This window comes from Gracilinanus agilis, chromosome 3, assembly GCF_016433145.1.
Source record: "Gracilinanus agilis isolate LMUSP501 chromosome 3, AgileGrace, whole genome shotgun sequence".
NCBI classification, from domain to species: Eukaryota; Metazoa; Chordata; class Mammalia; order Didelphimorphia; family Didelphidae; genus Gracilinanus; species Gracilinanus agilis.
Genome location: NC_058132.1, coordinates 201,659,728 through 201,687,571, shown reverse-complemented (window position 1 = coordinate 201,687,571; position 27,844 = coordinate 201,659,728). Strand labels below are relative to the sequence as shown.

General features: G+C 43.0%; 1 protein-coding gene across 1 annotated transcript in view; it reads left to right on the top strand.

Moving 5' to 3' along the window:
• Nucleotides 1-27,844, top strand: part of DSCAML1 (DS cell adhesion molecule like 1) — a 542,818-nt gene that overhangs the window by 465,593 nt on the left and 49,381 nt on the right. Inside the window, exons 12-14 of the mRNA XM_044669027.1 lie at nucleotides 13,782-13,981; nucleotides 15,803-15,899; nucleotides 16,590-16,718. Of these exons, the coding sequence (XP_044524962.1) occupies nucleotides 13,782-13,981; nucleotides 15,803-15,899; nucleotides 16,590-16,718 (426 nt within the window). The remainder of the gene's footprint in view (nucleotides 1-13,781; nucleotides 13,982-15,802; nucleotides 15,900-16,589; nucleotides 16,719-27,844) is intronic.

Below are 27,844 nucleotides of genomic sequence, written 5' to 3'. Positions count from 1 at the left end.
GCTGGGAGGAGCTCTAGGGGTTCCACCACCCAACACACCAACAATGCCCTTTGTGGCTGGCTTATCTCCAGCCACCAAATGAAATTCTTCCTCTTGTTGGAGTCTTGTTAACAAGCAGGGACACAAAAGAACTAGAACCAAGAGAGGAGAAGTGCCAGGGGGAGTACAGGGAGTGCTTTCACATAGAATGATGGAGGAAGAATAGAATTCTTTTTCAAAGGAAAAGAGCAAAGCTGGACATGAGGATCCCCTCAAGGGCAGCTTGCTCCCCTCAGTGCTTCCTTATTTGAGAGAAGAGAAACCTGAGGTTTTCTACATGCACAGAATTTAACTAGGTGGGGCAATGGGACTTTGCCCAAAGGAATGACAAAAGGTTTGAGGGTTTCTTTGCTGAAGAGAAAGATGCTTCTTACCCTCACAATGGTCCAAATACTTCTACCCCTAACCTTTCACCTAGCCCTATCCCAAGGTCCCATCCCCATGGTCCCCTCTAATCCAGGACTTGTGCTTCTCTGGACTAAGTTCATGGGGGGCAGAACTCTCTGAAGAATGTACCCTCACCATCTTTATCCTAGGTGAAAAAAACTGTTAGTTACAGCTCTGTATGAAACTACCATCATCTGAAAAGATCAAGCAGTTGGGTTGAGAAGTGGGGGCTATGGGTTGAAAGCTGTTGTCAACATTTCTTTAACCTCCTTTTTTTAAAAAAAATTTTTACAAAATCCTAGGCAGGACCTAGAATCAAGAAGACTCATTTTCATGAGTTCAAATCCAGCCTCAGACACTTATTAGTTCTGTGACCCCAGGAAAGTCATTTAACCTCATTTGCCCCAGGTTTCCTCATCTGTCAAATGAACTGGAAAAGGAAAGGGCAAACCACTCCAGCCCTCCCTGAAAGATAGAGAGAAATAGAGAGCAAAAGAAAGGCAGGAAATCCTGAAAGGCAATTTTCAGTGGCCTATATGCTTCCTTCTTCTTTTCAGAGAGCTAGGTGGTGAATGCCAGACCTGGAAGCAGGAAAGCCTGAGTTCAAATCCAGTCTCGGATACTCACTAGCTGTATGACATTAGTCAAGTCACTTAACCTTTGTATGCCTTAATTCACTAGAGAAGAAAATGGCAAACCACTCCAGTATCTTTACCAAGAAAACCCCATGGATAGCTCTGGTCCACGGGGTCCCAAAGAGTCAGACATAGCTGAAACAACCTGGGACTCCAGATTTAGTTATGTGATTTAATTTTCTCATTCAGCCTAATCCTTTTCTGCCCCACAATCATATTTACTTCTCCAATCTCCCCTCTCCCAAGCTTCAGAGTGGACCTTAGCCCAATTCATTTCACAGATTCTCAGGTCACTCACAGTGATTCATGAAATCCCTATCTTGTCTACCATAAAATTCCAAGTCCTCCTCCTTCCTGTAGGGGCTGACTTAACTAAGTCTTTGCTTCCTCTGGTGATTTGGTGATTTGTCAGAAACTCCAACTGAGCTAAACTCATTAGTGGGGAAAAGAAAGAAATATGAAGAGGAGCTCCCATCTCCCCATTATGCTCTGCCCCCTATACAGAGACTGCTGGAGGTAACACATAAACCCATGGGAAGGGATGAGATCACCAAAAGAGTATTTTTAAAAGAGAAGAGAAGAGGACCCAGGATAAAACTTTGAGGGACACTCATGCTTAAGGAGTGGAAAATGGATGATGATCTAGCAAAGAATACCAAGGAATGATCAGTCAGCTAAGACAGGAAGCAAGTGACCTGAGGGCTAATCCCAGCTCTGCCCTCTTGCTTTGCAATGCTTTCAGAAACATTTCACCTTTCTGAACCTCAGTCTTATCTTTCAAATAGAAATCAAAATACCAGCCCTGTCTGAATGCCAGGTTTGGCATTGAGGATGGGGAAACAGTAAATGGGTAGGAATTTACTATTAGAAAGCAAAAGATACTGTTTAAGTACGTATAAGTATTATTGCTATTGTTTTTGCTGTAATGTTTAGTTATTTCTTTTTCTACTCTCTGTCTCCTTGAGATAGCCTCTCCTGAAGGAAAGGGCAGGCACTTGTCTATGTGTGTGATGTCCAGCAAGATCCAGAGAAATTAGTCAATAAGCTTCTTGGGGAGGACTTTTCACTCTCTCCTCTCCAGAATTAGTCAAATGAAACAAAGTACAATACTAAGTACTCAACATGATTGGAAAAAGCAAAATACACACATGTGTGTATAATGTGTGTATATACATACATTCATGTATGTGCATAAATATATGTACACATAATTAAAATACATATCGAATATCATGTGTGTCTGGTACAATATTATATGTATATGTCAAATATAGTCAACACTCCATGAGGAATATGGGATCATATTATGTATAATGTGTAAATTTATATAAATGAAATATGTGTATATATGTATTATATGTAATATTTAATATATACAATCAAATATATATTTATATATCTATAAATCAAATATAGCCCTGACTCCATGAAGGAGGTGAGATATGCACACCTCCTCAAAACTTACCAAGTAACATAAATTATTACAAAATTTGTCATTGTTGGTTCAGTTGTTTCAGTCTTCATGACCCCATTTGGGATTTTTGTGGCAAAAATCTTGGGGTTTGTTATTTCCTTCTCCAGCTCATTTTATAGATGAGGAAACTGAAGCAAAGATTAAGTGACTTGCCCAGGGTCACACAGCTACTAAGTGTTTGAGGCCCAATCTGAACTCAAATCTTCCTAATTCCAGAAGATTTCAAAACAACAGTGAAAAAACTGAGCATATGGAAAAACACATGGAATAAAGAGGAATTCAGAACCATGTGGATCGAGGTAGGGGATCTGTAGAGGTGAGGAAGATGGGCATTGTGGTTGCCTCATTCATGACTGCTTTGCTGGAACATTCCATCATTAGGAGGATGATGGAATGATGGGGTGCGTGAGAGCAGTGAGTAGGTGAATTGAGCTAAAGCAGGGTCCAAATTAGACAATAGTGAGAAATAAGGCTGATGAAATGTTGGGGGTAGGGAAGGGTTTCTTGTATTGGGGGAAGATGTGAAAGCTAAGGCTCAGGGTTTCTACTAGAGAAAGTGGGGCTTCAATGCTGTACAGTCTCAAACAGAGAAAAAAGTGAAGAAGTGGACAGAGTTGATGATGTCCAGGTGACCAGCTCTTCCATCCCTAGATGGGAGTGAAAAGCCCATTAGGGCCCTGGAGGGGAGAGGAGTGGGCCTGTCTGTATTGTGCTATAAAAATCTAACAGCCTCTTGCTATCAAATTAAAATGTAAATAGCATTTCTCCTGGGCAGTGCCTCTGTCCTCAGTGACAGGAGCCAGCCAGAGAGCAATTTCACAGATGGGAACAGGTTACATCAGATTCTGACAACTATCTTGTTACAGAAATTGATTCCTTCACCCCTCTCCTTGTTCCCCTGGGGAGGGCCCCCAGATGGAGGGGGAAAAACTTGTTCCTCTCTACCAGCAGCTCCCCTCACAAACTCCCTGCGTCTACCCACCTCTATCCTTCCCACTACCCAGTGCTTCCTCTCTTCTCCAGTGGGGAAGTGGGCTTTAGGATGGGTAGGAAAGAGGTGGCTGGACATTGCACTAAGGGCCTCTAGGAAAACCTGATATAATGCCACCATTCTAAAAGGGATGAAACAACAGTGGCCTGACCCTCTGACCAACTGAGCCCCAGACCTGACCCCTTGGGCCTGTGTCTCTCTCTTCCTTTGGTTTTATAGAGAAAAAAGGAAGGTATTTTATCATAGAGGGATGTCCTAACCACTGGTCAGGGAGGGAAATAGAGGTATAGAAGCCTTCAGTTCTCCTCTTGATACTAGCTGAAGCTGGAGGATCATGGGCACTAGAAGCAGAGGCTGGGGAGATATATATTATTCCTGTCATTAGATGGGGGCCAAGAGCTATATAGATGCACTGATTTTCCCCAGGTTCCTCTCTCTATATCCACCTTTCCTCAAACTTCAAGGAAAATATGGAAATCCTATACTGAATGATTGCTGCCATCTCCATTCCCAGGTGCAGAGAAAAGAAGGAGCCAATTAAGTCAATCAATTAATCATCAGACATTTATTAAGCATTTACTATATGCCAGGCACAGTGTTAGATGCCAGATACAAGGAAATGGCAAAAAAAAAAAAGTCCCTGTCCTCAGGGAATTTACATTCTAATGGAGAGAAGGTGTGTAAATTGGGATATACAAGATACTTGTTGAAGACACTTAGGAGATAATAAGGCACCACAAGCTGTGAGGGACCAAGAAAGGCCTCCTCCAAAGTTAGGACATTTGAGCTGAAACTTGAGGGATTTGAGGCATTAGAGAAGTGAAGGTGAAGAAGGAGAGAGTGACAGGGAAATAGCTGGCACAAATGCATGGAAACAAGAGCCCCAGGTACAACTCTTTTGCAGAGGACCAAGCCAGGATGACCATTGCCATGGGCTCTCAGCCAAGCATCCTTTCAGGTGTAGGTTTTTATTTTTTTATTTTTTACCTTCCATCTTGGAGTCAATACTGTGTATTGGCTCCAAGACAGAAGAGTGGTAAGGGTAGGCAATGGGGGTCAAGTGACTTGCCCAGGGTCACACAGCTGGGAAGTGTCTGAGGTCACATTTGAACCTAGGACCTCCCATCTCTAGGCCTGGTTCTCAATACACTGAGCTACCCAGCTGCCCCCTAGGTATAGGCTTTTAAAGTAAGGATGAGGCATTCCTCAGTGGCATAGTGGAGAGAGGGCTAACTCTGAGTCATGAAAAACCAATACATGTTTAAATTCTCCCTCAGATAATTAGTAATTGTATGACTCTAGACGAGTCACTTAAGCTGTCTCTACTTCAGTTTCTTCATCTATAAAATGGAGACAGTAATAGCAACTCCTTCACTGCTTTTTTGGGAGGATCAAGTGGGATTTAAAGGCCTTTCCTAAATCCTAAAGTGCTATATAAATGTATATCATCACCACCTTTATTGTTGTTGTTCAGTCATTTTCAGTTGTGTCTGACACTTCATGATTCCATTTGGGGTTTTCTTGGCAGAGATACTAGAGTGGTTTGCCATCTCCTTCTCCAGCTTATTCGACAGATGAGGAAACAGAGGCAAACAGAGTTAAATGACTTCCTCAGGGTCACACAGCTAACACATATCAGAGGCCAGATTTGAAATCATGAAGATGAGTCTTATTGACTCCAAACCCAGTGCTCTATCCACTGTACCGCTTAGCTGCCCCCATTATTGTTATAAATGCCTTCTAATAGTGAGACTTAATACTGAATACTAGACTGAGGGAAGTGGGAAGAGGTTGGAGGCTTCCTGAGTAGGGGAATTGGACTTATTGGGATATGCAATCTCTGCCCTCAACTGCTTAAAGGATTGCCCCTAAGAGAGGTAGTAGATTTATTTTATAGGTTTGATGCTGCCAGAGGTGGAAGTTACAGAGATTTTACTTCAATATAAGGAAGAACTTCTTTATGATTAGAACTGTGCAAAAATGGCATGGCCTGCCTCAAAAGGTAATGAGTTCATCACTAGAAGTGTTTTGAGCAGAGGCTGGTCAACCACTTATTTTGTTGTTGTTCAGTTGTTTCTGGCTCACTCCAGTTTCTGGGAGGGGGGTTTGGCAAAGAAACCAGAGTGGTTTAACCATTTCCTTTTCCAGCTCATTTTACAGATGGGGAAACCAAGGCAAACAGGATTAAGTGATTTACCCAGGGTCACACAACTAAAAGTAAGATTTAAATTCACAAAGATGAGTCTTCCTGACTCTAGCCCAGCACTCTATCCACAGTGTCACCTAGCTGCTCACTTATTAAAAGATATAATAGAAGGGATTCAGGTTGAGTGAACTAAGGAGACAGTATGGTATAGGGGGTATGAGTGATGGACTTGCACTAAGGCAACCTGGGGTTTTAATACTGACCCTGTTATTTGCTGAGTGACTTTAAGCAAATCACTTAAACCCTCTGGACCTCAGTTTAGTTTCCTCATCTGTAAAATGGAGAAAATGATGTTTACACTCTGCCAAAGGATTCAAAGGAAAACAGATTTGCATCTGGAAGAGACCTCAGAGGTCACCCACTCCAACAGCCTCATTTTACAAATGACACAAATGACACAACTGAGACCCAGAGAGGATGTTATGAGGAAAGCTCTCTATAAATCCCAAGACCCTATACAAATGTGACTTATTATTATTAGGTGACCTCTGAGGTTCTGTCAGTTCCAATTCTATGGTTCTCTGAAGTCTAGACATTCCCAGGAGGGCCTACATGCAATCTTGTTTCTGTTCCCCAAGCCCAAAACTTCTCCCAAGCCCAGTGCTGGAGGCCTATGGTAGGTTGGAAGGCCTGTCTCCCAGATGGGCAGAAATGGGCAACACAGAGACCCCCAAGCCGCCTTCATTTTGCAGATAAAGGCACCATAACCCAAGAAAGAAACTTATCCAAAGACAAGATGAAAAAAAAAAAGTTGACCCTTACTCCTTTTTTTAAAAAAAAAAAACCCTTTCCTTCCATCTTAGAATCAATACTGTGTATTGGTTCTAAAGCAGAAGAGTGTAAGAGCTAGGCAATGGGAGTTATGTGACAACTTAAGTCACACAGCTAGGAAGTGTCTAAGATCATATTTGAACACAGAACCTCCCATCTCTAGGCCTGGCTCTCAATGCAATGAGCCACCCAGCTGCACCCCCTTACTCCTTTCTTAAATAGCCAGGATTTGGAGCAAGGGCAGTCCTGGTTCCTTGTAGATCTCAGGGCCCTTTATCTGTTCTGTTGACTCAATGGTGCCCAGGAAGTTGGCTTTTCATTCTCTTCCTTAGACTATTCCACCCCTCCCACCACCACCTATGTCCTTTCCCCTCATCGTGTCTGTTATTTGATCCTCCGGAGTGGACAGCATTTGGGTCCCTTGGTATTGGAGGGCCATCCTGAACCCCTTGCCCCTAAATGCTTCCAAGTGCCCAAATCTTCCTCTCCTTCATCCGAGGCCCCCAGAATGCTTGTCTCTTCCTCCACCACCACCACCACCACCACCCTTAAAAAAAAATGAAGTTTCCTTCCCTGTTAATTGAATTACATTGCCGCAGAAAGCAGGGAAGTTGTATCTCATTAAAGCCTCCTGTGTCCTATTAGAGCAGTGTGTTGCTTTTGTGACTGTCATTACCATACATTACTGCAGGACTCTGGCTCTCTGTTTATGCATTGCATTTCTTCCCTTTCGCGTTCTGCCTGCCAGCCCCGAAGGGCGTCCCCATCTCCCACCTCAGCCCCTATCCACATCCCCACCCCACCCCCGTACCGCCCCTACTCAAGCTACCCCGAGCGGGGCTTCCTAAAAGGGGCTCTTACTGCATGGACATGAGAACCGGCTTCTCGGGAGCCACCAAATTCTGTTTCCTAAATCCGGATTAATACGAGGATGCGCGAGGAAGGGGGGACGCCGACGAGGGGAGCCCTTGGGGTCTACGTATCCCGCTGGGTTGTACATCCGTACAGCTGTGCAGCTCGGGTGGCTCTGCGTCGATGCTCATGGGGATGGTTGTGTGGGTGCCCGTGTGCAGGACTCGGGGGACTGGGGTGAGCGTGTGGCGGTCCTCCCGATATCGTAAGAGTACACGGCACGCCTGTGTGTGGCCATGAATGCAGAGCTGGAGAGTTTTTAGACTTTGCCTTCTAGCCAGGGAGGCCGGCATGGAGTGAAGCTTTAGTAGTATCTATTAGAGTAACTCATCCTAGCATGGAAGGTTGCTGGGATGCATGGGTGGGAGGGAGAGAAGGAGACACACAAGGAAAGGTGGCTCGAGGAGAACGCTGGGATTCCCTCATTAGAGCGACAAGCGGTTAGACCAGGGTTCCTGACTCAGTGGGCCGCTCTTTGTATGGAAATGAGAATAACAGTAGTAATGATAACAATAGTAATGGGTGGTGCTTTAAGGTTTACCAAGCAACCAGCATATATGATCTCATTTACTCCTTACAACAACCCTGGGAAGTAGATATTATTATTAATCTCCATTTTACAGATAAAGAAACTGAGGCTAAGAGAAATTAAGTGATCAACCCAGGGCCACACAGGGAGCAAATAACAGAACAAAAAATGGATCCACTGAATTACCTTTTCATCTGGTCCCAGGAGTTAGGGGTAAAGAGGGATGAGAAGCCTGGAGTTCTTCCTTGTGTGTCTTGGAGGCCAAAAAAAAAAAAGGACTAGGCTAGGGAAAAAGGAGTGCCCTACACTATCCAGAGAGTGGGAAGGGTTCAAGAATTGACCGCTGCTCAGTCCTAGATCATCTGCTGTCCAGAAAGCATGACAAATCAGATCCTGCACTTACTGCTATTGCAGGACCAGGCTTCCTGTGAGGGACACCAGAGATGCTTCTCTACAGTCACCACTGCTAAAAAAAATCATTCCTTTTCAGGGAGGACCCCTGAAATTCTACTGCTGAGAACTGATTTTAATAATAATAGTTAACATTTATGTAGAACTTTAAGGTTTTCAAAATGGTCTACAAATATCTCTCTACTCTCCAGAATACACTATGAGGTAGTTGTGATTCCCATTTTACACATGAGGAAACTGAGGCTGGGGACAAGTGAGTTGTCCAGGGTCACACCACTTCTGAGGGTCTGAGACAGAATTTGTACTTGGATCTTCCTAAATCTAACTCCAGTGCTGATATCATGTTCTTTGAGATCCTATTAAAAATCGTATTCAGGGGCAGGTAGGTAGCTCATTGGATTGAGAGTCAGGCCTGTAGATGGGAGGTCCTGGGTTCAAATCTGAATTCAGACCCTTCTCAGCTATGTGACCCCATGCCCTCATTGCCTAGCCCTTCCCTTACTGCTCTTCTGCCTTGGAATCAATACACAGTATTGACTCTAAGTCAGAAGGCAATGGTTTGGTTTTTTGTTTTTTTTTTTTAAGCAGGCCAAGACCTTGAGAACCATCTAATCCTATATATTCATTTTACAGATGAGACAGCTAAGGCTCAGAGGGTGACATGGCCAAAGTTACCCCAATGTTACAGCTCAGCATTCTTCTAGGGATAGGGTTCAGATTCTTGTGAGTCAGGTGGGATGACCACTTCCCCAAATCAGCTATGATCCTTTACATGGATTCAGCTGTATTTGCAGCCCTGGAGAAGGGGAGAGCAGGCAGACACACAGCTGAAGTTCTCCAGACGAGGGGCCTCCTCTAGCTATAGTGTCCCTCTCCCTGTCTGCCCTTCACGCTATGGTGCCCAGGCTATGCACCCCCCAGGCAGGGTTCTCCTCCTGGGCTTGCTCTCTCCTGAACATTGCTGTGGGATGGGCATTCTCAGGGAAACCTACTCATCACATTCAGTCAGTGCATTAGGTTTGATGCCCTTCACTTGCCCCCAGGGTCCAGCCTGCCCCTGAGTCTGAAAACAGAAGGTTCCAGTATTTGCTCCTCATCTGCTAACATGCCCCAAGAGGAGAACCAGAGTTGGGGGGGGGGGAGGAATGTCCTTTCAAAAATAAGGGGAACCAATGGGCCAGCCAAACAACAACCTAAATGCCTCCCCACTCCACTCCAGTTGGCACCTCCCTGCAGCAATTCCGTAGAGACTCTGAAGCAGCAATCCCTGAAGCTTTAAACCTTACTCCTTTCATTATATTTTTTATGGGTGACTTTTCTGAAAGAGCTTACCCAGAAGCTGTCCTTGATGGAGTGATATCCTCCTCCAATTCTCTAGAAGAATCAGGGTGCCTTAAGCCATCCTAGCTGCTGCCCCATTCCCTCCCCCCTGCCATGATACACCCTGCTTCCCTCCTGCCCAGGAAAGCATCCCACCCCTCTACACCCTGTGCTGGCAGCTTCTTGATCTTGGAGCTTGGCCCTTTGCCCCCTAAGTCTCCCTGTAGCCCACTGGCTTTGAAGTGGGTCTGGACTGTCTCTTTGGCCAGGGTCAATGATCCTGGACCTGGGAGGACAGTCAATAGATGAAGTGGTCAGAGTTCCTACCCTCCCTAGGGAGCAGCAGGACAGAAGCATCTCCACATTTCAAAGGGCTGGAGCTAGGGATTCGATTTTATCATCATGATCCCCTCCTCCTCCTCGCACCCCCCAGTTCCTATAATTTCCTTCCTCTTCTCCCTCTTCTCTAAACAATCATCCCTCCCTCCCTCCCCCATTCTGTTCCCTTCCTCTGTTCAGTGTTCCCTGCCCTACTCTTCCCCCCCACCACCAACTAGAAGGAACCAGAGAAAAACAAGACAAAGGGAGACATCAAAATCCACACGCTTGGGTTACAGAGACAGGCTCGGTCCATCTTTGCTGTCAGTCTGTCCACCCATCCGCCCGCCTCTCTGTGTGACCAGTCAGATGGATCAAAGACACGGTTTCCTGAGGGCAGGGACCACAACATCCAGCCCATGCGGAGATCTCTGAAGAGAAGTTGTCTTATAGCCGCAGCTTCCCAGGAAGCAGTCTTCCCCCCTCTTTTCCTGGGAAACGCTGAGTCTAGTGCTTAGCCTTGACCTTTGATCCTCTGCCCCGTCCTCACTCACCCCTGCCCCGTCCTCACTCACCCCTGCCCCTTTAAGGCTTTCAAGGCTGAGCAGAGCCATGAGCCTGGTTCTTGGCGCCTCTCCTTTGAGACAAACCCTCCCCGACCTCAGCCTCGGCCTTTTCGGTGGCCCTGAGCCCTGAGCCCTGGCCCCCCGTCCTCTGATCCACTCTCCTGGGGGAGAGCGGAAACAAGCCCAGCTCCAACCTCCGCCCTCCTCTTCCAAAGCTCCCCTAAAACATGGAGGACATCTGCAATGCAAAAGCCGACTTGTTGATGTAAAATCATACTCTATATTCCACCCAGGTTTATACGAGTGAATTATGCAAATCTTTGATGGAAAAATATTCCTCCTCACATCCTTGAGAGTGTAAAACCTTAGTCAATAATTCATACTCGCATGTCTCTGACTGCAGGCTTTTTCTTCATTATAACTTGCACCTAGTTATTTGTCTTTCGCATTTTATTGTATATCCTGGTGTAATGCTGCGCATTATAAAATTTATCTGCTTCATTATTTGATGATCCGGGACTGGGGAATGTGCTGAAATCTTACCACACTGGCAGAGGGGCCTAACGTCTGGGTCCGCTGAGGCAGGGCTGCCTCTAGTGATTTCAGGGAAGCCGAGAAGGCCTCTCGATCAAAAAAATAAACAAAAACAAAAGCATATTTGTCCCACCCACAGGCACACCAGCCTGAAATGCCGTCATTACAGCTGCCTTGCTTTGACTTATCTTTAGTCTTCCTTAAAATGCAAATGTTCCATGGACAACATTTTTAATGATAATCAGGATAAAATAGCATTAATAATAATAACACATTTGAGAAGCAGCAGAGTGGGCATACAGGGCAGGCCTCAGATTCAGGGAGTCCTGGGTTCAAGCACGGCCTCTTATCCTTGGCATGTCCTGACTCAGAGAAAGGCATTTAACCTCTTAATGTCCTGGTTTATTCTAAGAACTAGAAATTGCAGACCTAATGCTGGTCTGCATTAGAAAAGGGAGTTTTGGGGGCAACTGGGTGGCTCAGTGGATGGAGAGCCAGGCCCAGAGGCAAGAGGTCCTTTTATCTATCCTTAATCTTTTTAGGCAGAACTTGACCTAACTCCTCCCAAAGAGTCAATTATTCTAATCTTAAAAATCCCCAGAGGGGCAGCTAACTGGCACAGTGGATAGGGCACTGGGTTTAGATCAGGAAGACTCATCTTCCTGAATTCAGATCTAGCCTCAGATACTCACTAGTTGTATGACCCTGGGCAAGTCACTTCACTCTGTTTGCCTCAGTTTCCTTATCAATAAAATGAGTTGGAGGAGGCCTCAGACACTTCCTAGCTGTGTGACCCTGGGCAAGTCACTTAACCCCCATTGCCTAGCCCTTTCTGCTCTTCTGCCTTGGAACCAATACAAGTATTGATGCTAAGATGGAAGATAAGGGTTATTTTTTTAAAAAGGGAGTTTTTCATAGATAATTCTTTATGCCAATGGAATCAAGCTTCCCCCACCCCCAAAAAACAATTCATATGTAATAAATCATATTTTATTTAATCAGATGATTTATTAAGGACTTAATCAGTTGCTTATATTTCACTTAGCCTAAGTTTGCCAACCTCTGAGAAGAGGTTCTAGTAAAGAAAAAGGGATAATATGAGAAGGGCCGTGGGTACCCAAAGTTCAAACAAAATCACAGCTGTGGGAAGGAGCTGCCCCTGGCAATTCTCCCTAAAAGATGTTCTCTAGGGATTTTGTTATTATTTTTTCAGTCCTATATGATTCTTCATGACCCTGTTTTGGGGTTTTCTTAGCAAGAAACTGGAATGGTTTACCATTTCCTCCTCCAACTCATTTTATAGATGAGGAAACTGAGGCAAACAGAGTGAAGTGACTTGCCCAGGGTCACACAACTAGTAAGTATCTGAAGCTAGATCTGAATTCAGGACTGTTTTGTTAGGTCAGGAGACCTGGGTTCAAATTCTGACTCTGTTACCTACCACCCTATGATGTTGGACAAGTCATTTAATTCCTCTGGGCCTCAATTTTCCCAAATGTAAATTGAGATATTGGACTTGATGGCCTCAGGAGTCTCTTCTAAATCTTCAAAGTAGTGATTTTATAATAGCAGATGAAGCGGCCTTGTTTAGAGAGAAGAGAGTAACATGACCCTTTAGAGAGATTTAGCATTGTGATAGGAGTCTGCAATTGTGGTCCCAGTTCATTGTCTCTACTGGGAAATGCTCTTATTGTCAAGGTACCATCTTTTCCTCATCCAGGTATGGTTCCTTGAGGGTAAAGATTAGGATCACCTCAGAGCCACACTCTCAGACAAGAGCCCAAATTCACCTTGGACCAGTTTTCATCAGTAATAGTCCAAACTGCCCAGTCCACTTCTCAGAATCCTTCCTCCTACCCACTGATGAACACAGATTAGTGTGACCTCTGGTCAGGTCCCCTTAGAAAGAGCTCCTGGAGAAGGGCACCCTGCCTTCCTGGAGACATAAACAGAACATATCCCTGGGCCATTCCTGGAGTAATGAGAAGGTCAGAAAAGGATGGAGTAGGAGACTCAAATGGAATGAGAGCCAAGCCTAGAGACAGGATCGATTCTAAGACGAAAGGGAAGAGTTTTAACAAGAAAGAAAAGGATGGGGTTCCAACACATGTGGCAGGCAGATAATTCCTTGAGTCCCTTGGATGTACTCGGGGGTCAAGCCTGTGAAACCACACAGAGTTCATCATCTTCCAAACTGCTGCAAAAACCTTCCCCTGAGAGCCAAGACCAGTGACCAGGATCAGCTGGCCAGGGTCATGGGTCCCTGACCCTGACTCTTACAGACCAAGTTAAGTGCCTCTGAAACAGGATGGGTCAGCCAGAGAAACTGAAGCCCTTCTTCCACCACACACTTAGATGTTTATGCTTTCTTGGTCCTAGCAAGTTTGACAGCCAATTTTGCTGATTGTAATTATATAATGAATGTGATTTTCATCTCATGCACAGGGTGCTATTTACTAAGGACCTGAATGGCAGGTGAGGGTGGTGGGGGTGGAAGAAACACTTCCCTATTGTCATCTGCTAGCAATTTGAATCCCCGACAGTTCAGGATTGGGTATTCTGATGAGGGGAAAGCAGCTGAAAGCAGAGAAGGGGGAATGGTCTTGCTTCCCGGCCAGAATCCTCTATTCTAGGTTCTGGGGATACCCCATAGTTTATCTTTGACTCTCCTTTTCCTTCTCTCTCCAGTACCAGCCATGATCACCTCACACCCTAATACTACCATTGCCATCAAGGGCCACACAAAGGAACTGAACTGCACTGCACGTGGCGAGCGTCCCATCATCATCCGTTGGGAGAAGGGGGACACGGTCATTGATCCGGACCGAGTCATGAGATATGCCATTACCACCAAGGACAATGGGGATGAGGTTATCTCTACTCTTAAGGTAAGCAACTGTCCAGTCACTTTGACACCCAGACCCAAACCCCCAAAGTTCCCTTCAGCTAAATTCATTCACTTTTTTGAGTATCCTCAGGATAGGCAGAATTAGGTATTCTAGGGCGTGAGGGTCTGAGACCACAATGGACACAAAGAGCCCACATCTGCCTCTATTCCTGTTGAAAAAAAATCCCTAGGGGCCAATGTCAGCAACTTTCAAACTTAACCAAACAGGACTTCATTCCAAATGATTTTCCAGAGCATCCTTGACTAGGTTGACATTGGAGAGATGGCAGGGGGTAGGGTAGGAAGTGAAGGAGAGGTGGGGGAAGTAGGGGAAAGATAAGGATTATTTTATAATCTCTCTGACCCAGAAAAGGTAAAACAACCTATTTGCCCAGCTTCCATCTCTCCAATGTGGAACTTCTCAATACAGAGTGAAAGATTGCCATTCAGTGGGAGGTCACATTAAAGCAAATCAGTGGGAAAACTAACACAGTAGCATGCTGACTATAGACCTCAAAACCAGGACTATGTCATGACCTGCTTAGAAGAGCTGGTTTTCTCCATCTCTCGATCTTTCCATCAGAGTGAATTTATATGGCAAAGTCACCTGGCCTTCACTCCTTTTCTCTGCAGTATAGCTCCTTTAATTTGGCAGTGATTGGGTTCCCTCATCCAAGATAACCTTGACTACTGGCAGGAAAATTGGACCCCTCTCAATCTAACACAAGCAATAGATTCTTACCTCCCCCACCTGCATCTTTTTTTCTCTGCCCCCCTAGAATCAGTATGAGTTGCTTCTCAGGCTTTGAAACTTCTTTATTCTTAGAATATCACATCTCCTTTCCTGGAGCCCTATGTTGACAGCATTTTTAGAATTCCACAGCACTTCCGCTGGTACTTAGAATACCGCAGCCTGACCCCATGCTTGGAACACCACAGGTCTTTCCATAATTAGAATCCTAAGACCCTCCTTGTTTTAACTCTAAAAACTTTCTTTCTCTAGAACACTTGGTAAGCCCTCTAGCATCCTCACAACTAAACTAGCTGCTGCCTTTTGCCATTTTCCCCATACTTCAGGCCCTGGGGTTCTATTCTCATAATGACACAGCCCTAAAGTCTTCCCTACCACTGGAATGAAATGGCATTTCTCCTTGGGTAGAAGACCGAATTCCCCACCTCTGTTCCATATGATCTTTTTTGCCCCCAACTTATTGGGATCATGGCATCATAGGATCATGGTCTTAACAGACAAAAGAGACCTTATATAGGTTAGCTAATCCATATCCTTCACTTTATAGGTGAGGAGACTAAGACTCTAAGAATTTAAGTGATTTACCCGATCACACGGATAGTAAATGGGAGAGAGGATTTGAACTAGTCTGCTGACTCAAACTAAGCACTCTTTCCATTGCCTTAGACTGAGCTGACTTGTTTGGAAGCAAGTAATAGAAAATAGGATCAATCTGCCATATCCATGGACCTGAGGAGGAACCACAGGATAAAAAAAAACACAAACAGAAAAGAAGTCCCTTCCACCCCTCACCCCCAGAAATTGGGCCTCTCTTTGACTCACTCTTTTTTTTTATACCCTTGTACTTAGGTGTATTGTCTCATAGGTGGAAGAGTGGTAAGGGTGGGCAATGGGGGTCAAGTGACTTGCCCAGGGTCACACAGCTGGGAAGTGGCTGAGGCCGGGTTTGAACCTAGGACTTCCTGTCTCTAGGCCTGACTCTCACTCCACTGAGCTACCCAGCTGCCCCCTGACTCACTCTTAAATGTATCTTTGTCTCCCTCCTCTTCCTTGCCCCTGTCACTATCAAAGCTGAAGCCAGCTGACCGTGGGGACTCCGTGTTCTTCAGTTGCCATGCCATCAACTCCTATGGGGAGGACCGGGGTCTGATCCAACTCACTGTGCAAGGTATCCTCTTTCTCTCTTCCCAGCCTCCCACCTCAGTAGGTTCTATCTCTTATATTAGCCCAAAGAGGAAGGGGTGGCCATCAGACAAAGATGGGAGGAGGGCAGAAAAGGAGAGAATCATCTAAAAGCAGTTGATGTCAAAGTCTCTTTCATTGACCCTCTGGCCCAAGTTTGAATATCAGAACTATACTGGTCCCAGGTTAGGATGGCAAAAGTTGGTGAAAACTGTAGCCCGCATTATGCCCGCTGACTCATTTCACATATGGATAGATGGGGCTGGATGGGACTAGGACCTTCTTGTTGCTTCTTTGGGAGAAGGGAGTACAAAGCTGGTAAAGTATGGGTCCTGTGATGAGTCTCTCCTTAACCAGGCCCAGAGGATATTATCCTTTGGGGAGGGTGCTTGGCTCTGGAGATCCCTAGGAAAGCTAGCCTTCAGTACTTCTCCCCAGTCAAGGAAGAGGTGAGGATGAAACAGAAGTCACAATTGGGATTTTAAATTCAGTTCTCAGGTCACAGGGACTAGATCCCAATAAAAGACTGAAGTTCCATCTGGCCGAATGAGGGGCACCCAATTCCTCCTCAGGGAGAAGTTAAGAGAGCCCAAAGCCTTCCACAGAGGGGGAGAAATAAAACTTCACTGTCATTTACTAGCTTCCCCTTTGCCTTTCCCCTACACACAAATCCCAGAGCCCCCAGATCCTCCTGAGCTAGAGATCCGGGAAGTGAAGGCCCGGAGCATGAACCTGCGCTGGACTCAGAGATTTGATGGGAACAGTATCATCACCGGCTTTGACATTGAATATAAAAACAAATCTGGTAGGTGTTTCTAGGTGTGTGTGTGTGTGTGTGTGTGTGTGTGTGTGTGTGTGTGTGTTTGGGGGAGGGGAGGGAAGTTGCTGGTACTGAGTGGGTGGGAGAAGAGACATCCTCTCTTTTGACAACCCCCTGGGCTAAGTGCCCTACATCAGGCCAATGAAATAAATCTCAAGGCTCTCTGAGTTCCTATTGCCTTAAACTGATACATCATAGGTAGGACTATCCCTATTTCAAATCAAAGGAAGAAGGAAAAAAGCATTGTTCTTTTAACACGATTGGAGTTTGGGTCCCTGAACAGGGAAAGGCGACTTCAATTACATTTCCATGAGTTTTTAAGCAATTTTATGGCAGATGGACATATCTCCCTTTTTTGACCCTGGAGCCAAAGTCAAATCAGACAGTCTGATTAATGGGCAGTTTGCCCACTCCCCTTGGATGAGTCCACTCTCTAGCCCAGATGAGTAATAAAACTGGCTGGCTAGCCTGAAGACCTTTTGGAAGGGGGAAGATAAAGGACTGGTGAAACCCTATGTTTGCTGCAAGGCCTGGAGTAGGACATGGAGAGAGAAGGTTTATGGGAACTGAGACTGGGAAGATAAAGGAAAGGAGTAGAGGAACTGCTTGATTCTGACCTCAGTCAGATGACATCTAGAGTATTGCATTTCATTCTGGACACTATATTTTAGGAAAGATACTGGCAACATTGAGTGTAATTAGAGGAGGATGACCAGGATGCTGAGGGATCATAGAATCTTGGTTAAGCGATAGAAGGGATCCTCGGGCAAGGAGGTTCTCCCAAGATCACACAGCTAGTAAGTAAAGCAAAGGTTCAGGGTTGAGAAATCTTGAAACATGGTTAGGACAAAGCAAATAGTCCATATGACTGTGATATATTGTGCAAAATGAGAAATGAGGCTCAAAAGATGAGTTGGGACGAGACCATAGAGAGTCTCTGAAGAGCAGAATGAAACAATCAGCATATTGTATAAAGAAGGCTTATGTTGTCTTTGGTAGTGATGTGGAGGAAGAGAAATGGGAGGTGGGGAAACCAGTTGAAAGACTCTTGAAATATTCTCAGCACAGTTCAGGATAAAAACCTGAACTAGAGTAATAGCAAGACAGCCGAGAAGAAGAAGTGTATCAGTGATTCGTGAGATTGGGAACAATCCACCTGCAAGGTAGTCAGGGCAGGGATAAGAGATCTAGACTGACATTTCCATATGGCAGTGCACATTCAATCTCCCCTCCATGCTGATGTGAGGTGGCAGGATCTTCACTCACATCTGGGCATTCTTGTCCTGGGGATACCTAAGCTGTCACTAGATATTTTCCCCCCATTTCTCAACAAAACATCTTCTCCTAGCACTATTGTCTTTCTACTACCTGTGCCCATTATTAATTCCCTCTCCCAAGTGTATGGAGTCTCCCCAAGGCATTGTCTGTTTGGTCTATTAGGATCTCAACAAAAAAAAAAAAACTGAGAAAAGATCACACCTGAGATTCTAGAAAGGACCATGGATAAGAGGCAGATGGTGAAGATGATGACAGTTGATTTCAGTTCCATTCTATTCAATCAGACAAATGATAATTAAAACCCTGTTGTGAATAAACTTTGACCCGAAAATTCCACTGCCGGACATATATCCCCCAGTGATCCAAGATGGAAAGAAATGTCCCATACATAATCATACTCTATGCAGATCTATCATATATACTAAAATATTTAAGCAGTAATATTGTATTTTATTTTCAGTTCCAAATTCACTCCCTCACACCCCCTCTTCCCCATCCATTGAGAAGACTAGAAAAAGTAAATGCAATTTCTATAGTAGCAAATAACTGGAAACAAAGTAGTGGTCCTTCAACTGAGCAATGGCTAAAAAATTGTTTTATACAAATGTAATAGAATATTATTGTATCACAAGACATGAAAATTATGAGAAATTCAGAGAAACTTGGAAAAAACATTTGAATCGATCCAGCAATGATATTAATGTACATATAAATGAGCTGATGGATGTAATGCCCTTGGCAAACCTTTATAAATTAATTGTATAGACTATTATTATAGTCAGCTACATGGCATAGTAGGAAAAAACCAAACTGCTTTCTGCTTCAGTTTCCCCTTCTGTAAAATGAGGATAATAATAGCATCTACTTTATAGAGTTGTTGTGAGGAGTAAATGAGATATATTATATGTAAGATATATTCTAGATTATATTATTATAGAGACATATATAAAGATATATATGTGTACACACATATATAATGCTGCCCGAACCTCAAAACACTTTTTATTATTAGTAGTAAATACAAGAAAAATAATACAAAGAAGGGAAATTGAAAGAATGATTTTTTTAAAAAGCAGAATTCTATTTAATTATGTTTTTCTTGGCATCAAAGAAGAGATACAGAAATGTCCTTCCCTCTTTTGTTTGGAGGGACTCTGTGTATTGGTGTTTGGGTGACTTGGTGGCCTGTTGTATACAATGTCAGACAAATTCGGGATAGGTCTTTTGGTTGGTTCTGCTTAAAGGTTTTTTTTCTTTGTTTGAAGGGAAGACACAAAGGTGGGTGGGAATATTTTGGAAATGACTAGGTTAGTGCTGAATCTGAAGTCAGAAAGACTCAGACACTTACTAGCTGTGTGACCCTCAGCAAGTCACTTAACCCTGTTTGCCTCAGTTGCCTCTGTCAAATGATTTAAAGAAGGAAATGGCTTACCGTTCCAGTGTCTTTGCCAAGAAAACCCCAAATAGGGTCACAAAGAGTCAGACATAACTGAAATGATTGAACAACATCAACAAAAATGATAAACAAGAAACATCAATGAACTTTTTTTAAGATCATTTAGTCAATAAATAGATGACAAAGTTGTAGCAGAGATGAAATGCTTTTGTCACACAGATACGAAATTACAGAACCAATATTTAAATTGAAGACCTCTAACTTGAGTCCTAGTGCTGTTTCTGTTTTTGAATGAACCTTTTTCTTTTTAAGAATTCATTATGTGTTTAAAGACCACCTAGGCTTAAGTTCTAGTTCCAAAACTTAATAGCTGTGCAGCTACAGGAAAACTAGTCAACTTCTCTGAGCCCCAGTTTCCTCATCTGTAAAATACACTAATCATACCCACATTGCCTACTTTATAGTATTTTTGTAAGGAAAATGCTTTGTAAATTGTAAGGTACTGTATAAATTTGAATTATTGCACTGTGCAAGGGAAGATAGAAGAATACATAAAATGGAAACAAGAAGAAAGCATTTTATAAAACTGAAAACACTATATAAATATGAGTTAATGCTATTCAAGCAGCTAGGTGGTATAGTGGACAGAGTGCCAGGCCTGGAGTCAGGAAAACTCATCTTCCTGAGTTCAAATCTGACTTCAGAACCTTGCTAGCTCTGTGACCCTGGGCAAGTCATTTACCCTTGTTTGCCTCAGTTTCCTCATCTATAAAATGAGCTGGAGAAGGAAATAGCAAACTATTCCAGTATCTCTGCCAAGAAAACCCCAAATGAGGTCATGAAGAGTTGGATACAACTGAATATCGATAACGATGCTATTCAGCCCTGCCCTCAAGAAGCCCAAACTAGTGGTATGTCAGAAAAAGAAGCTATTTTCATCTGAAACTTTTCCCCAAGGAAGTCAACAATCTTGGCTACAAAATAAATGCTCTTTCTCATTTCTCACTGTTTGACCTCTGAGGCTTTTTATACAATCACAGTCCCTCCCAAGCACTCTCCCTTTCATTGGCTTTCATGACACTGTTATCTCCTTATTCTGCTGCTACATAACTGACTGGTCCACTTTGTTCTCCATTGCTGGGTCATCTCTCACTCACTAACCTTGGTTATCTTTTATGAATAGTGGTTCTCAGTCCTACAAGGACACCTCTCACCCTCTCACCATGGTTATCAGAGATGTTCTCTCATTCTGATCCTTTTATTTTCTCTTTATGTTCTCTTTTTAGTGGTTTCACCAATTTCATCTGGGTTCAAATATCATCTCCACACATTTATTCTCAAATCTGTACGTCCAGCACTAATCTCTCCTGGAAACATATGAAACTCCACAGGCCAAAAAAAGGAATTTGTTATTCCTCTCCAACCCCCAAATCTGCCTCTTCTCCAACCTTCCCTATTTCTGTTTAAGATCTCACTATCCTCTCATTCACAATTGCTTGAAAATGACTGAATTATCCTAGAATATTCCCTTCTCCCTCGTCCTCCCATAATTAATCAGTTGTTAAGTTCTATCACTTTTATATCCTTCTCCTTACCTCCATTTATTGGCAATTACTTTAGTGTAACCCCTTACCACCACTTCCCTAGACTGTGCAACAGATTCCTAATTGGTTTCCCAGGCTTCAATCTTTTCCCTTTCCAATCCATCCTCTACACAGTTGCCAGAATAATCTTCTTAAGTCATAGTTCTGATTGTATCACTCCCGTGCTCCAAAGTCTTCAGTGGTTCCCTATTATCTCCAGTATTGAACATAAATTCAGGAGCGTGGTATCTATAGATCTCCAAAACTTTTTGTTCTTGTCTTCATATTCGTTTCCTTCATATTCTACATTACCAAGCAAGACTCTCAACTAGGGAGGTCTGTAACTCTATAGAATAACAGGCTCTCAGTACTGGAAAAGGCTTCAAAGACCATCTACTCCAAACTATAACTAAATAAAATTCATTTTACACCATACCCAACAAATGGTCATCCAGCCTTTGCTTAAAAACATTCAGTGGACAGGAACCCATTATCAGAGTCCATTTGATTTGGAGAGCATTCTGATTGTGAAATTTTTCCTCATGTTAATCCCAACCTTGTCTCTTTGTCATTTTTATACATTGATCCCATTGTCAGTTTGGGCCAACTAGAACAAATCAAATTCCCCTTCCACTTGATAGTCATTGGAGATAACTATTATGTTCCCCTAAGTCTTCTTTTCTCCAAGTCAGATATCTCTCCCTTTTTCAGTTGATATTCATCCAGCATAGCCTCAAGGTCATTCACCATCCTAGCTGCCTTTCAGAGAATATTCTCCTATTTATCAATACACTTTCCTAAAGTGTGGAATCCAGAATTGAACACAATACCCTTGATATGCTCTAATTGGGACAAAGTAGAGAGTAAAGTAAAAATCTTCCCATTATATTTGACTACAATGCCTCTCTCTCTCTCTCTCTCTCTCTCTCTCTCTCTCTCTCTCTCTCTCTCTCTCTCTCTCTCTCTCATTCCTTATCTTCTGTCTTAGAATCAATATTGAATATCAATTCCAAGGCAGAAGAGCAATAAAGGCTAGGTAATTGGGGTTAAACCCAGGAGGTCCTTCTCATCTCTGCATACCATTCATTCATTGTTTATCTTCATTCAAGGTGTCACTTCCTCCTGGAAGCCTTTCCTGATCACCTCAGTTGTTACTACTTTATTCCTCTTTGCTTATCTAGGTACATATTGCATTGTCCCTAGTAGAATATAAACTTTTTTGAAGGCAAGCACCATTTCATTTTTGTCTTTATATCTAGTAGCTTTATAACAAGTCTTTTTATACCCTAATGTGCAAGGAGAGTGGGAGGAGACCAGACCTGTGATCTCATGGGTGATAGTAAGAAAATTCTCTCCACCGGATGTCTTAAAGAATTGCCCACCAGGGAAGTGATCTATCCATGGTTAAGTAGCCAGTACACTACCAAGGCATGCTCTATTCACACATACAGCTCTTACACATATCACTTACCCACTTGTTCAATTCTATAAGAATATAAGTTACGGGGGGCGGCTAGGTGGCTCAGTGGATTTAAAGCCAGGCCAGGAGATAGGAGGTTCTGTGTTCAAATTTGACCTCAGACATTTCCTAGCTGTGTGACCCTACTAGGCAAGTCACTTAAACCCCCATTGCCTAGTCCTTACCACTCTTCCACGTTGGAACCTAGGCAAAGTATTGACTCTAAGACGGGAGGTAAGGGTTAAAAAATAAAAAATAACACATTACAAGAGCATTGATGGAAGATGTTTTATCTGAAAGTTCCTTAAACCAGTAAAGTCACGGGTCTGGACAAAAAAAAAAAAAAGGCAAGGGAAGGGCCAAAAATAATGCCCATTTCAGGGTCTACTGGCTCACTGAGCCCAAACTCTATGCACAGCTATAATGAGAAATAGGACCTGGCCTGAGGTCTTCCTGATTTCATTACTCTTTACTACCTCTCATGTTGAATATCATAGCTATTTAACTAATATTTCTAAGTTTAATTGAAATCAGAGCTCCCTTCATTGGGCAAAGGGTCCTATACCGGAGGCTTCCATTTAGATGGACAAAGCAGCTACAAGGCTGACTTCTTACTCAGCAAGGACTTGGCTCCTTTTAAATATCACTGGATTTCAAGGCGAGAGGGTACCTTAAGAAGCCATTTAATCTACTGTCCTGCCTTCAGATGGAGCTCCAATGAACCTAGCATACACAGAAAGTGTTCATCTCATTTTTAAAGGCCAGTCATCTGTGATGCTAGGATCTCCATCCCCGTGTATACCAACCCTATCTTCAGGAAGTGCTTTCTTAAGTCTAAACTCTAATACCTTGAGTTGTAACTTAAGCTCCTTTAGGCACAGCTGGTCAGCAGGCCCTATGAGATAGCCCTTCAGAGACTAAAACACTGTGATCTGGGTGTACAATTGAATAGGAGTTCATCAACAACATGTATTGAGTGACATTTTTGTTGCTGTTGAATTATGCACTAGACTTTGTGGCATTGAAAAGGCATGCTGCCCTTAGAACACTTACAGACCAATAGAAGAGAAAATATTACACACACACACACACACACACACACACACAACCTCCACCCAGAACTATATGCAATCAAGTAGAATGTCACTCAGACTATATAACATTAAACTGGGTATTCAGAAGAGTCAAAGGGTCATCAAAGAAACATGGAGTAGTAGAAATAATATAGAAAAAATAATAGAAAATATACTAGAATTAATACCAGGCTCTGAATCCTAGCTCACCTATTAACTATGATTTAACCTTGGATGAGAGACTTCAGTTTTCTGAACTTCAGTTTCTCTATAAAATGAAAAGAGAAAACTTAGATAGGATATCTAAGGACTCTTCCAGCTTTGTCATTCTGTGCTCTTCTGGGTTAATGAGCAATTGCATGGATATTTGTGTGTGGAATTAAATAGAAGACCACCCACCCAAATTATAATTACAAACTTGGAGTCAGAGAGTGGATAGCAGAAAATGCAGTCTTTATTCTTACTCATGAATAAGGGGATACACCCTAATGGCAATGCCCAACACATGGGTTCAGATATAAGCATTTTATAGATTCCTGATGCAAGGCCCCCACCCTCTGTCATGATACCTCATGATCTGGGAGGCAAACTTGCAATCTAGGCACAAAAGTCTATCCATCAGAAAACGAGAAGTTACATGGCATAAACTTCATCAGATCTTTCACCAGATTTGGGGGTGCGGGGAAGGTTATGGAGAGGTAGCTATGACCTCAGGAGGAACTCTTTCTAGCTTCTGAAGGCCAGGGGAGATAAGGGGGTAGGATAGCCTAACGGTTTGCTTTCTTGATATAAGAGTCCTTTCAACTCACTGAGCCCATAGCAATGACAGAATATCCTTGTAGTCCCCTCCCTGAGAAGAACAAATTAATTCTTTTCTCTCTCCACACATTTGTATTTGTGTGTGTGTATATATATATATATGTATATATATATATATACACATACATATATACACAAGGTATGCGTTTATGCTTATATGCATTGGATCATGCTATATACATGAGGGAACATATATGTCTATGTGTATGTTTTCAGGAATTTAAATAAACTCCTACTTACTATAGACATAATTAATCCAGTAGCCTTCTTTAAAAAATCCACAAATTCATGCTAGTCATGAGAAGTTTCTTTAAAAATAGTTCTCATCCCCTTTAGGCAAGAGCTCCCTCAATTAATTTGACAAGACTTTCTTCTAAGTACTCTATCTATTCTGCTTCTCCTAGGGCCCTTGCTATCACATCTCCATCCAATGAAACAAAAAAAAACAAATCAATATAACCAACTCTATGCTCTAAAACCCAAACTATATGCTCCATTCCTTTGTTTCCTCTTCTCCCTCCTTTCTTTTCCCACTCCCAACTTACTGCTGCTAGACCATTTGAGGACATAAGATCATTAGCTGAGAGCTGGAAATGGGAACTTAGAGATCACTAACCTTTTCACCTTTATTTTATAGGAATAGAGACAGGTTTAGAAATGGAAAATGACTTTCCCAATGTCACACAAATCATGAATTATGGAACCAGTATTCAAACCCAGGTCCTATAAGAGAACTGCACCATGCTCACTCTCTGAGGGGAGAGTCCTTTGCCTGAGTCTCAGCCATTGCCCCAGTGGTCCCTATGCCAGCCTCTTATCATTTCTTCACTTCACTAATTTTCCTAAGGAAATAAGCAAGTCTGCCCCCTTCCAAGCCATTATGCTCATGCTGGCTTCTCCTGGCCCCAGGCAGCAGAGTAATAACACACGAACACTGAATGATAAATAGCACCATCCATACAAATCTATCAGATAGCCCTGAGTAGATTGTAAAATGCAACACCAAATTTTCTCTTTGTTTCCTACACAAAAATTCAAGTTTCTACCTTGAAGGGGTCCCCATGAACCAAAAAGTTGCCTGATGATCCAGTCAGTTGTTGCAGTACTGTGGACTACAATTTTATCAGCTGGTGTGTTGTTTGAGCTATGTAGGTCGCTACGTTTCTGGGTGTGTTGAACTGTTTGGTCTGGGCTTGTAGTGGTAGATCTTTTGAGTTGCTCTGTTTTAAGTTATTTTGGCCTATGCCTTGGTAAGTGTTGTAAGCTAGAGGGTAGGTTTAAAAGTGTGCCGGAGTTGTTTAGTGATGGTTTTTGCAAGCTGGTAGGCTGACTTCTATACTGCTCTGAAGTATTGTTATAATGTTCTAAGTTGAATGCTGGAATTGGTGTTGTGAGATGATATATCCTGAGCTGTGTTTACATGTGCTTTGGTGGGGGGTATGAGCCACCATGATGTTGTAAGTTGTATTGGTCTATGGTATGGAGAGTGTTTATGAATTGGTATATTGTGAGTTTTTATTAAATGTGTTTTGGTGGGTGATATGAGCCACCATGCTATAAATTGTATTGGTGTGTTATAAGGAGGGCGTCATGAGCTAGTATATCATGAGCTGTGTTTACATGTGCTTTGGTGGGTATTGTGAGCCACTATGATGTGGTAGGTTGTATTGGTGTGTGATATGAAGGGTATTTATAAGCTGGTATATTGTGAGTTTTTATTATATTTGTTTTTGTGGGTGATTGTGGGAAGCCAATAAGAGAATAGATAAAAATCTTAGACTCCTCTTTTGACCCCTTTTGTGATCCTTGTGATTTCTTGTTGAAAAGTATTGTGGCCTTATTGAAAAGCTTTAAGTTCCTAGCAAATCTGCATTTAAGAGGTTAACAATCTTCTCCTTTGGCCAGGAATGCAGCTGCCTAGTACAGCCAAGGCCAAAACCTTAGCAGGGGCATCTCAATCCTGAGAAAAGTATTCTCAGACTTGGCTTGGTGATAACAAATATAGCTGAAAGTACAGCCTAGTTCTTATCTTCACCTTGAAGCTTCTAAGCCTGTTGTATTGTCTATGTTAAAAAATACAACTCTGTGTAGTTGTGGGAAACTATCCTTGTGCTTTTGGGTGAAAGGGAGTTTGAATTTCTTATATAATAAACTTGTGACTCAGTGAAACTTCGGAAAAGCAGCTATGAATTAACAGTCAAGATCATCTCCCGTGTCCTTTTATTTCCTTATCAACTAAGCTGTTCTTATCAGATGATCGGAGTTAATAAATAGATCTCGAGAGGTGATATGAGCAACCCTGATGTAAATTGTATTGGTATGTTATAAGGAGGGCATTGTAAGCTGGTATATCATGTGCTGTGTTTACATGTACTTTGGTGGGTGGTATGAGCCACCATGATGTTGTAAGTTGTATTGGTCTATGGTATGGAGGGTGTTTATGAACTGGTATATTGTGAGTTTTTATTATGTCTTTTGGTGGATAGTATGAGCTACCACAATGCTGTAAGTTGTACTGGTCTGTGATATGGTAGGTATTGTGAGCTGGTATATCATGCACTGTGTTTACATGTGCTTTGGTGGGTAGTATGAGCCACCATGATGTTGTAGATTGTATTGGTGTGTGATATGCTGGGGGTTGTGAGATGGTATATCGTGAGTTTTGTTTACTGTGCTTTGTGGAGATTATGATCTAGTGGGATGTTGATATGGCAGGTATTATGAACTAGTGCTATAGGCTATGCTGGTGTGTGCTATTGTAGGGGTTGTGATGCTGTGAGCTGCTTTTAGATACAAGTCCCATATTCTACATACCAGAGAAGTATGGTATGTGGCTCCAAGGCCTATTAGAAAGAGAAACGCAGAGATGCAGAAGGGATTTGTTTCCAGAGCTCTGGCAGCCAACTGGCACAGATGCCACTTTTGTCCTAGTCCTCCTCTGCTGACATGAATGTATCAGCTGGCACAACTCATGTTAGCAAAGCAGTCCATGGACTTGAGGGCAACAACATCTCCCCAGCCTCCCCACTGGGTTTTTTTTAAAGAATATTCTACATTCTAGGCTCTTTGATGAAGAAAGGGAAAGAGCAACCTTAATGAAATATGTTCATCTTGGTTAGCTGGGTCCCAATGAAAGGGAATACTAAAAGACACAATATTTGCCAAAGCCAGCAGAGAGCTATGAAAGGCTCTGGAGAAGGGGGAAGAACACACTCTGCGATTTCTGCATCTCAGGGTCAGACGGCTGCCCTAATCAAGTTCTAAACATCATCTAGATGTTCCCCAGTCTGACTTAGATGCATTAGAAAAAAAGAGATTGGGGTGGGGAAGCTAAAGAGAGCTGTTTCTCATCAACATCAAAGAAGGTTTCAGAGCAAGAGGTCAAATTCACCTGCAAACTTTTGGCAAAATCATCACTGACAGGCTGCTCCCTGGGACCTTCCTGTTGCCCTGTGATTGGCAGGTGGAGACTGGAGCAGAAGCCAAGAAAATGGAAGGCAGGC